This window comes from Zootoca vivipara, chromosome 14 (genome assembly GCF_965207765.1).
Source record: "Zootoca vivipara chromosome 14, rZooViv2.hap1.1, whole genome shotgun sequence".
Classification (NCBI taxonomy): Eukaryota; Metazoa; Chordata; class Lepidosauria; order Squamata; family Lacertidae; genus Zootoca; species Zootoca vivipara.
Window position 1 is genome coordinate 39,674,758 of NC_142597.1, and position 12,026 is coordinate 39,686,783.

Consider the following 12,026-nt stretch of genomic DNA (forward strand, 5'->3'; position numbering starts at 1 on the left):
TCACTGTTAGTGAAGGTGAATTTGGTTGCCAACTTTCAAATAGTAGATTCCCGCTACCTCACATGATGGAGGTCAGGAATAGGCACATGCAGTTATGCTACCCTATGGCTTCTTAATGATTTCTGCAGATATGCCTATTCAGATGCTTGTACTGGAATCAGATTGGAATATCTTGCATGTTAGTTAGTTTGATATCTTCTCCAGTGATGATGTTTTATACTGAAACCTATGAATTACAAAAGTTTGGGATCAAACCATCTGGCTGATTCATCTAAGGAGCAAGGAACGCATGTTTTTAACTGGTGTGTGGGCTTATAAGCTGAATATAGGAGTGCCTTTCTATTTTCAGTTGTCTCTTTTTAACATAGACAGGAATATTCAGTCTCCCTGCCAGCTGAAATCTAGCACCACAGGGAGAAAGCTAGAAGAAGTCTCTTGGGCACACAGGTTGCTAGCATGCTAAAGGTGTCTGCTGAAATGCAAGAGGCCTTGTTGGTCTTGGTGCTCTGCTGGCTCTTGAAAACACACCTGTTTATACAAGTACTTCCCTGAACTTGAACTACTTGATCCAATTGTTTTAATGGCTCTGGTGACATTTGCTGCTCCAGGTTGTGTGTGGCCGAATAATTTTAAGAAAGGCACACCTGACTCACCACTGTAGAGTTGTCCGAGGTTTGGTAAACGAGATCATTTTGACATATTGTGGTTTCCATTTATGACATTTATAACCAACAATAGTGAATTGTACAAACCTCCAATGACTCACGCATCACTATGGAGGGGGAACTTGCCTCCCCATGGTGGATTCTCCTTTTGCCTGCCATAGACATGTTTCAGACTCTCCCCTTCTCCCAGCAATTGAGTCTTTTTCATCACTTTTGATCTGATTTCATTATGATGTAAATTGTGACCTGTCGCTCCATATTTATTTATTAATGCTGAAGATGAAGATGAAGATCTAAACATCATCTATACTTCAGTCAGTCATGGTTACAGTTCTGAGTTGTTGTCCCCCCCCCCTTTATTTGTACAGCCTATTGACTTTTTATAGCTGTATACTAAAATAAAAAAACAAACACACATATATATATTTAAGCAGAAAGAAATGCACACTTTTGTCAGCCCATTTCTTGGCCTGGCTGTTTCTTAGCCTGTGAAAAAGTAATTTCAGCTCTTGGGGAAGCTCAGCTTTCCCACTTCAAGCCTTGGTTTCTGTTTGCATTTCCATCTTCTGTCTGAATTCTGTGTGCACTTTGAAGTTTTTTTTGGCCTTCTGTATGCTTTGGAGAAGTGCTTGAGCTCTTGAGAGGAGCTTGGCTTCAGTGCCAAGTGGAATGGCGACAGCAGAGTTTAGAATAAAGAAAAAAGGCCAATCCCATATTACTGGCAGTGGGGATGGGCGGGTGTGGGGAGCAGCCTCCCTTCTCAAAGCCAACGGGCAGTAAATAATTAACAACAATGAATTAAGCAATTTATTAATTATTATACGTGCCAGTCACGTCTTTCCAAAATGGTGAACTCAGCCCAACTTAAAAAGAAAAACAAACACTAGAAGTTTAAAAATAAGTGTGAAAACAGATCCAACTCAAAGATAGGCCCATGTGAATAAAACTGTTCTTGTCTGGCCCCTTGAAATAGACAGTGATGGAGGCAGGAGTGCCTCCCTGGGGAGAGCATTCTACAAATCAGGAGCCACCACTGAGAAGGCCTATCACCACCCTCTGCATCCTCCTAGTGGGGCCACATAGAGAAAGGTCTCAGATGGTGACTGCAGGGTCCAGGTTGGTTCATGTGGCAAGAGGCAGTTCTTGAGGTGTTGGGGCCCTGAGCCGTACAAGGCTTTAAAATTATAAACCAGTGCTTTGAATTGTGCCTGGAAACTAACTGGGAGCTAATTCAGTTGTAATTATCCACAGGAGTGGTGAAGAAAATGATTAGTGCACTTGCCACCCTTTTATGACACCCAGAATCTGCTGCCTGAGGTGGCCACCTCATTCAGTCTAATGATAGGGCAGGTGCCAGGGCAGGTGTCGGGAGCAGGTCAGCAATTACTCACAAGGTGTCCGTGAAGTTAACATTTTATTCAAAGATACGAAACAGCTCAGGCCTCGTGAGCACAATAACTCTTCCTGGTAGCTCTTTCCCCAATGAGTCAGTTGCGAGGACTGAAGGACCTTCCCACAGCTCTCTATAAGTCTCCTGTCCTGGTTCCTTCCCAAGCAATCTGAGGTGCCTTCATCTTGCTTATCTTCGTATCTCTTTGGGTTCTGGGAGACCAAAGAGGAGGGGAACTGGTCACAACAGGAGGGGGAGACCCCCAGGCTTCTTCAGTGGTCTGCCTCTTGGCTCCCACCCTCTCCAGCCTCCGCTTCTGCCTCAAAGTCTGAACTGCTCTCTGCCACTGCCTCTCTCTGCTCACTAAATCCTGTTACCTCTTCAGCTTCCAACACCTCCTCCTCTCAGTCTGCTCCCTCCTCTCCCTCTGACCACTCATCGTCGTCCCACCACCAATCCCCTGGCTCTGTGCCGCCTTCCCTTGGGGGTTCCCCAGCTGGTGTCTCCCACCATCCCTCTGCATCCAGCAAGTCCATGACCACAGGACCTGGAGATAACGTGGTATCTACGGCTACCTGAGAAATGTAGGTAGGAGCTAGGAATCATGACTCATGTGCTGTGTGTTGAGTGTTTCTGTGTCTGAGGGAATAAAACTTTGTACCTGCCTACTGAGTAAATCAGAGGTAGGGAAGTGAATATCTCCAGAGGACCAGAACATTATCCTCCCCACTGCTTGGAGACCAGATTTGATAGTTGGGTGTGTTCGCCCCCCTGACAATCACCTGACATCCCAACGTTGAGTAAACTTCCTTTGCCTGCACAGGTCTTTCAGCAATGAAAGGGTTCCAGTTTTTACAAGAGTCACCCAAAACATTAATGTTTCCCTTTCTGATACAAACAAATGCATCATTGTTATATTGTATCGTATTGCCTTGTTTTAATTAGTGTTTTGTAGTAATTTTGGATTATGTGGAGTATCTGAGCTTTATCTGAGTGGATGTGGTAACCAAGTAAGTTCGTTGTTCCTGCAAGGGGACAATGACAATAAAGTTTATCTTATCTTACCATATCTTACCTTATCTTATCTTATGCCTCAAATTTTCTGGAGCAGTTCTCCATCTGTTCTGAAACCTAAGGATTTTATGCTATTAAGTCTTGTTTGCTTAGGGTTTGGTTTTTTTTTAAGAAGATGTGTCTGAATATGATAACACTTGGTAGCTGGACATGGCAGTTTAAATCTTTTGTTCCATTATGTTGGCAGAGTACATTAAGATGGCTGATCACTATGTCCCGGTGCCCGGAGGCCCAAACAACAACAACTATGCAAATGTGGAACTGATTTTGGATATTGCAAAGCGGATTCCTGTGCAGGTGAGAGAGATGGAAACTGGGAATTTAGAAAAAAATGGATACCAGGGACAGTCAAGGTGGTGCCTTCCAGAAATTGCTGGGTACAGCTCTGATCACCCTTGACTATGCTGCCTGGGGATGATGGGCGTTGGAGTCCAACAACAAATCAAGGGCACCATGTTGGCTACTCCTGATCTATATGATGACTAGGTGGCCCTGCCACGCGTTGCAGTGGCTAATCCCTGTGACAGCCCCCACCCTGTCCCGATCCATGACCTATTCTGTTCCTCCCCCACCCCCGGCTCATCCCTGTGAATCCCCCCAACTCCCTCCTCCCCCCAACCTCCACCCAGGTGAGTCAGTACCTCCATTCGGCCTAGTTTGTAAAGGCTATTCTGTTCCTTAACCCCCCCCCCGGTCATTCCTGTGAATCCCCCAACTCTGTCCCGACCTATATCCTCCCCCCTCCTCCCCCCACCCCCACCCAGGTGAGTCAGTACCTCCATTCGGCCTAGTCTGTAAAGGCTTCGGCCTAGTGGTGCTATTCCCACACAGTATGGCGTATGTTCCTTTCACGTCCACTGGAGGGTGCTAGTTTTTTTAAAAGACCAATTTTACCTGTGTTAGGTGTGCGATTTGGAGACTCTAAGGTTCTGCAAACACTCTCGTATTGGCAAGGAACGCTGTGTCCAAATTTGAGCGGAATCGGTCAAGCCGTTTCCAAGAAAAGTGGACTATAACAAACATGGCCCTCCTACATTTTTTTTTATATAGATGTGCTAAGGGAGATGTGTTTGTGTGTGGTGAAGAAGTCTGTGGCAGTGATTGGCTTGGTTTCCCTCATCCCACAGAGAAGTTTGGGAGGCCCTGGGTCTTGGGCTGCCATTGGCTGAGCTGCTCAGGTCCTAAAATCTGGCAGGGCCGGGAGAAACACTTAGGGGCAGGATTGGGGGAAGCAGCAGCAGAAGGGCCAAAATATTTAGGAAGAATATCCCTGTGTGGCCCAGTGAAAACGGAGCATGCTCAGTGGTTGTGGAATGTTGACTCACCACTGGAGGGGGGGAATGCAGCCTGGGGTAGGGGACATATAGAAGGGGGCATTGCTGGCTGGCTGGCTGGCTGGCTGGTTTGGGCCTTGAGGAGTTGTTTCCCACACCTGCAGCACCTTGTTGCAGGTCCTACTTGTTGCACTTTAATACATGCATGCGCAGTGTGTTACATGTACATCTGTACCCATTTGTGCATGAGCTCCTCTTACACATGTGCTAGACAGGTGCATGTCCCCCCCAGGAATCCCTTCGGTGTGTACGTGGAGTGGAAAATATGTGTTTGTCACCATGCAATGTGCAAAACTGTCAAGTCTTGAGCATTCTTTTTAAATTTCTTTCTGCCATCATTATGTGATCCGCAAAGGATTTTTTGACCCCAAAATCCTTTTCAAAAATTGTTCTTTTTTTAAAAAGTGAATTTAATAATGAATAATTTTTCTAAAAGGTTTGAAATACTGTAGAAGACCTGATGATGGGAAAGCTGTTTGAAATGCAGCCTTGAGAACTGCAATTCCCCCCCCCCCCGGGCCTTATTTAAATATGGATCACACTTCGTTTTGACATGTGGCCCCCAAAATATTGATTGTGGCTCCATACGGCCCTCTGCTCCAAAAGACGTTAGCCACCCTGATGTGAAGAAACCTTAACCTGCTTTTTTTATTTCCGATGTAGGCTGTCTGGGCTGGTTGGGGCCACGCCTCAGAGAACCCCAAACTACCAGAGCTTCTCCACAAAAATGGAATTGCCTTCATGGGTAAGAGAGCCTTTCAGTGTGGAGGGGCAGGAGAGTCAAAGCCTCTACAGGAGTTACATGTCTATACTGCGCCTCCAGCACCATCAGTCATTGGGGTTGTTGGTTTTTTTAGTTTAATATTTTTATTTTCAATTAGCAGAGAAGCACAGTAAAAAAACCCGAACAAAAACATACATCTCCCACAGTCGCCTGCTCATTGCTGCCACCATGATCCTAAAATACCCCATAAACTCTAAAATGTCATAACATGAGAAATACGTTGCTTATTGTATGATGGTAAAATTCGCATTCGTTGCTGCTCCTGCTTTTGCCTCTGGCCCCACTCACAAGTGGCATGTGGTCCCCAGAAGGTTGTCAGGTTGGGAATTTGGCCCTCGGGCTGAAAACAGGTTCTCTAGCAGTGCAGTATCAGGAGGAGCAGGGGACCCAATCCAGGAGCCGCCATGCTTGTGCTAAGCTATGGTTTGGCTTAGCATGATGTGCAAACCAACTGCCCATAGTTACATTACTGGCTGCTCTTACATATGTGCTCCTGTCCAGTGAAATCCGGCTGCTGCCAAGCTTAAAGGAGGCGCTCTTTTTTTTGATGGCAGAAAGTCGTTTTCTTGCTGAATCTTTTTCACTTGGTGTTGATTTGATCTTCCTTGTGGACTCTCTCCCTCCCACACCCATATTTCTTTTGCAGGGCCCCCAAGCCAAGCTATGTGGGCACTAGGAGATAAAATCGCCTCCTCGATAGTGGCTCAGACTGCGGGCATCCCCACCCTTCCTTGGAGCGGCTGCGGTAAGAAGTGTGTGAGGCCCCTTGTTTGCAGCTGTCTATAAGATGAAACAGCAACAACAATCCTGAGAGATAGTGTGAAACAATGGATACGAGAAAGAGCTGTGAATCGAGTAGTGACCAGTTCAAATCTAGCTTTAGTCATAAATTTACGACGTGGCTATAGGTGAGCTACCATCTCTTTGCCTCAGCAGTCCTGTCTACAGTATGGGTTTAATCATACTGATCTACCTTACAGGGTTATTAGGAAGCATTATTGTGATAATAACAGTGGTCCCTCGACTTACAAACTTAATCCGTTCCAAATGCACATTCGTAGGTCAAAAAGTTCGTAAGTCGAAAAGCGGTTTCCCATAGGGAAAAAAATATTGGGGAAAATTCATAAGTCGAGGAAACTGCATTTAAAACCGGCAATGGTTTCCGTTCGGATGTAGAAAAATTCGTAAGCGTGTGGCCATTTGTCCCGTTCGTAAGTCGAAAACTTCAGATGTCGAGTAATTCGTAAGTCGAGGGACCACTGTATATGCCAGAGGTTGCCAACGATGTGCTCATGGGAGCAGTGGCACGCTTGAAGTCTTCCCCAGGTGCTCATGAAGCTTCTGAGCCCTCCCCCCCCCTTATCCATGAGGGGAGTAAGAGTGGTTAACTTTCCCTCCATTGGAAAGTACATAGATCCGAAAGAGGAAATTGGAAGAATGACACGCTTTCCCGCTTCCTCATTTAGCTCTATGTGCTTTTCAGGGCTCAGATTAAATCTGCCGGGTGTGACTCCTAACCAGATTTCATTGGAAAAGCGAATATAATGGTTTGGTGACCCCCAAATGGGCATTTTATGCAGAGGAAAGAACCATCACCCTCACTCTGGTTTGGCTTTGTCATGTCATCACATAGCCAGATCTGATTGGCTGCGTGCTGTTGTGACATCATCATGCCACCTAAATGAACTGGGATTGGCTGGAATAGCCTGAGGAAGGAGCGTCCCTACCTCTAAATTTTATTTCCCCTAACGTTCTTTTGTAAAATAAAGCTCAGCTGGAGTGTAGGAAGCTGTTTGGGAAGGAAGCTTTCTAGATGGGCCTGAATTTATTTTGAGGCCATTCAAACATTGCTTTGCCTTTCAGGCCTCAAGGTGGACTGGCAGGAGTCGGACTCTCCGAAGCGCATCTTGAACGTTCCCCGGGAGCTGTATGAAAAGGGCTGCGTGACCGACGTGGATGACGGGCTGCGGGTAGGTTGGGATGCCCACTTCATAGACCTTGCGCCAGTGGCTCTACAGTCTGTTGATTTTTATGCATATGCCTGGAGGGGAACCTGAGACCCAAGGGCCGAATGTGGCCCTCCACGCCTTGCTATCTGGCTCTCAGAACCCTCACCGGCCTTGCTTCAGACCACAAGTGCTTTTGGACGACTGGAATGTGTCCTTTTCAAATCTGATAACGTCTCCCACTTGCCTGCATGGAGTATAGAGAAGGGTGTAGAAACTAGCCTACTGTACAAAGGTAAATAATTTACCTTCATTGCTCTGCCCACCTTTGCCTCTAATTTAGCAGGGCTCTTACATTCCAAGAGAGGGTTTCTAAAAATGTTTCAACAACACTGATCTGAAAGGAGTGGGGGTGACTAACTCTCCTTAAAAAATGGTTAGCGTGCAGTCTCGTACACAGATGTCGAGTTTTTTTCTGTGCAGATGGAAAGCTGATAAGGTGGCTTGGGTCCAAGCTATTCCTTCAAATAAACCTGCCTGGGTTTTGAGATGGGGCAGGGGTCATGGTGGGGTCACGGGAGAGACCCTTCTTGGTGGCTGCTCCCAGACTTTGGAACTCCCTCCATGAAGAAAGCTAGGTTTGCTCCCTCCTCTGGCAGGTGAGCACCTCCTTGTTCAAACAGGCTTTTGGGAACCGACAGCTATTTTTATTATTATTAAATATTTTATTAGTTGAATATGTTGTTGTTGTTTAGTCGTTTAGTCGTGTCCGACTCTTCGTGACCCCATGGACCATAGCACGCCAGGCACTCCTGTCTTCCACTGCCTCCCGCAGTAAGAACAAAATATAATCAAAAACAAGCAATCAAATGCTGTTTCCCCCTGATCCCGCCCCCCCTAAAAAAAACCCCAGCCCCAACTACTTCCAGGTACATTAGTAATATAACCAAATAAAAAAAATATTTCTACAGTTGCTAGTTTAAAAAATATCATTCCACGTGCTCCCATGTGTCTTAGGTGGTTTAAATGCATGTTCTTTCTTTGATGCATATGTAATAAAGGAGGACCACGTTATGTAAAAGTGACAAACTGCTTTTAATTAAAGGTCTGGTGCTGTGATGTTTTCATTGTAATGTATGTTTTAAACAGATATTATATACGGATATAATTTTTTAAAAAAATTCATCTTTATTCATTTTACACATAAGAAAAGCAATACAATAAAACAACAGGAAATACAGAATACAAAAATGTAAAAAGAGAAAAAGACAAAAAAGGAAAAAGAAATATAAAAATATAAAAGAAAAAAAGAAAAACCTAATAATCTTACAATCTTCATAACATTGTAGACTTCACCGGTTCCCCCCTCATTGAGTCCCTATTTCAATTAATCTTAAAGCAGTTTTCACAATATTTAAAACTTCTTTTTAATATCCTCTCTAAATATTACCATTCAATTTTAATCTATAAACTGAATTTTTTATATATATACAGATATAGTTTTGATTTTGATTCTACCAATGCTTAGTTTTATTTTTCAGTGATTTTTCTCTCTAAGCTTTCAGCGCTTCTTGTTTTTGTCTGTGAGCTGCCTTGATTCCTGTCAGGATAAAAGGAGGAGTATAAATAAAGAAATGAAAAAAATCTATATTAAAAAATCCAATTTTGAAAAATGGGGGACAATTAGGCACATTAGTCATTTATCACTTAAATGACAAGCAAAGTCAGCAAAAGCATACACACAATTTATATACGGATAGAATACAGTCAGTATCCATACTTAAAATAAACTGCCTGCACGCTGTTAAAGACCTTTGGGCAGTAATGCTTCATCACAGCCTTGTAAATACCCTTAAAGCACTCTTAAAGGCATGTTCATAAATTAATGGTTGTTACTGGCTCTTGGGGGTGAAACCACGACTGAGACAAGGAGCAAAGCACACTTTGGCTTCATTTCTTAAAAATTAGTGTGGGATGTCTGAAGGGGAATATTTGCTGTTGGAAAACCTGCTTTTCAAAAAAAAAAGCTTCCTCCTTATGCCTACCTTCTAAAGCAGGAATAGTCCTTGTGGTTCCTGGACTGCTACCCCCATCCTCCCTGACCGCTGGCTTTGCTGGCTGGGGCTGATGGGAGTTGGAGTCCAACACCATTTGGAGCTCACTGTATTGCCTGATTTAAAGGGTGAAGCTTTGACACCCTGGTCAGGTCTCTGAATTTGGGGCATTTCCTTCTCTTTCTTTCCTTGTGCTCAGGCAGCGGAAGAAGTTGGCTACCCTGTCATGATCAAAGCTTCCGAAGGAGGGGGAGGAAAAGGAATCCGGAAAGTGAACAACGCTGACGACTTTCCCAATCTCTTCAGACAGGTACAGCTCTGTTTGCCACTTCTGTCTCGGTGGCCCTGATGATGTGGTTGCTGATTTCTTCCACGGAGGAAACACCTGGGTGCTCTGCCCTTGCACAAATATTTTGCCTGTTTTAGTTGATGTTTTCGCTCCACCATTGCAGCTTCCCCATTGTTTTTGCACAATTTCCTTCTGCTCGGTGCGAATCGTGGGCAGGACTGGGAGAGCTGCACGTGGTGCTGAAGGCCCTGTTTTCTTCCTCTGTACTGAGTTTTAAGATTTTATTTGGGGAAGGGGTACAAGCCCAGTGGGTAGTAGAGCATCTGCTTTGCCTGCCGAAGGTGCCAGGTTCAAACCCTGGTGTTCTTAAATGGGTCTGGGAGAACCTCTTGGGCCTCCTGGGTGTTGTATTCCAAAACATTGGGAGTGCGCCAGGTTGGTGAAAACCGCTTAAAGATGCGCATTTGAGTTCCAAGTGCTGCTGCCTTATTTGTTTATATTACTTTATTAAATTTATATCCTTCCCTTCCTCCCCAAAGAGCCCAGGGCACAGCAGGCAGCTGCACATTTTAAAAACAAAAAGGAAGCAAAAGCATTTGCATTCTAAAATGATCAAAACCTTCCCAAAAAACCCAATCACTATTAAAAAGCAATTACAACAAAAAACGATGCTTCCATCCAATGATCTTGAGGTTGCCAGGAACAGTATTCTCCAGCCACCAAATGCACCTGGGTGAGGAAGAGTGTTTCCAAATTCCTCCTGAAAGTCAAAAATGATGGAGCCGTGTGCGCCAGGGAGGGCATTTGCCAAGTGCAGAACCACATCTGGAAAGACCTTGCCATGGCTCAGTGCCAACTGTGCAGCCACCAGTGGAAGCACCACCAACAAAGGCCTCACCTGCTGGTTGTAGAGACCAAGATGACTGGTTTATGGCTAATCCCTAATAATATGCTTTCAAAATAATAATAATCCAAATCTCAGTTGCCCTTGCAGTACTGAGAATAAACATGACCGCCCATCCTAAGAGAGATACGTTTTGGTTTCCATGTGCTTTTTATTGCTAGGTACAAGCTGAGGTGCCGGGATCCCCCATCTTTGTGATGCGCCTTGCCAAACAGTCCCGCCACCTGGAAGTCCAGATCCTCGCAGACCAATACGGCAATGCCATCTCCCTTTTCGGTCGCGACTGTTCAGTCCAGCGCCGACACCAGAAAATCATCGAGGAGGCTCCCGCATCGATTGCCACGTTGGCCGTCTTTGAACACATGGAACAGGTGAGTGCGCTTCAGAGCTGCCTGGCTTTTTCTGGCGAGAAGGCTACTTTTCCAATGGCAAAACAGCTGTTATAAAAGCAGAAGAACATTTTAGGCGAGCCTTGCTGGGTCAGACCAAAGACCCTTCCTAGTCCAGCATCCTGCTTCTGACATTGGGCTTCTGGGAAGCCTGCAAGCAGGGCAACAGCACTCTCCCCACTCCTATTCCCCAACATCGAGTACTTCGAGGTAGACTGCCTCTGGCTCTGGAGGTGGCATCATAACTTGTAACTGCTGCCTTACCCTTCGTGGATTTGTCAAATCCCCCTTGAAAGCAGTTCGAATTTGTGGCCACCACCATGTCTTATGGGAGCGAATGCCAGAGTTTTACTATGCAGCGTGTAACAAAGTCTTTCCATTTCTCTGTTTTGAATCTTCCAACGTTCAGCTTCATTACTTGCCCCCGAGTTCTAGTAAAGGCCACTTTCTCCTCTTTCGAGTCCCCTATGACTTGTCCTAGGGCCAGTTGGTTATTTTATTTTTATGACAGGGTTCTCTCCTCTCCCCCATGCTTTTTAACATCTGCATGCAGCCTCTGGGAGAGATCATCAGGGAATTTGGGCTGGGTGTTCATCAGTATGCGGATGATACTCAGCTCTACCTCTCTTTCAAATCAGAACCAGTGAAGGCGGTGATGGCCCTGTGTGAATGCCTGGAGGCGGTTGGAGGATGGATGGCGGCTAACAGATTGAGGTTGAATCCTGACAAGACAGAAGTACTGTTTGTGGGGGACAGGAGGCGGGCAGGTGTGGAGGACTCCCTGGTCCTGAATGGGGTTAACTGTGCCCCTGAAGGATCATGTGTGCAGCCTGGGAGTCATTTTGGACTCACAGCTGTCCATGGAGGCGCAGGTCATTTCTGTGTCCAGGGCAGCTATCTATCAGCTCCATCTGGTACGCAGGCTGAGACCCTACCTGCCTGCAGACTGTCTCGCCAGAGTGGTGCATGCTCTAGTTATCTCTCGCTTGGACTACTGCAATGCGCTATATGTGGGGCTACCTTTGAAGGTGACCTGGAAACTACAACTAATTCAGAATGCGGCAGCTAAACTGGTGACTGGGAGTGGCCGCCGAGACCACATAACACCGGTCTTGAAAGATCTACATTGGCTCCCAGTACGTTTCTGAGCACAATTCAAAGTTTTGGTGCTGACCTTTAAAGCCCTAAATGGCCTCG

General features: G+C 45.5%; 1 protein-coding gene across 8 annotated transcripts in view; it reads left to right on the forward strand.

The window, feature by feature from the left end:
- ACACA (acetyl-CoA carboxylase alpha) overlaps positions 1 to 12,026 on the forward strand; it is a 200,598-nt gene that overhangs the window by 24,574 nt on the left and 163,998 nt on the right. For all 8 annotated transcript variants that reach the window (XM_060268325.2, XM_060268324.2, XM_060268327.2 and 5 more), the window contains 6 exons: positions 3,317 to 3,426; positions 5,127 to 5,208; positions 5,894 to 5,992; positions 7,111 to 7,217; positions 9,447 to 9,557; positions 10,602 to 10,811. In XM_060268325.2, the coding sequence (XP_060124308.1) occupies positions 3,317 to 3,426; positions 5,127 to 5,208; positions 5,894 to 5,992; positions 7,111 to 7,217; positions 9,447 to 9,557; positions 10,602 to 10,811 (719 nt within the window). The remainder of the gene's footprint in view (positions 1 to 3,316; positions 3,427 to 5,126; positions 5,209 to 5,893; positions 5,993 to 7,110; positions 7,218 to 9,446; positions 9,558 to 10,601; positions 10,812 to 12,026) is intronic.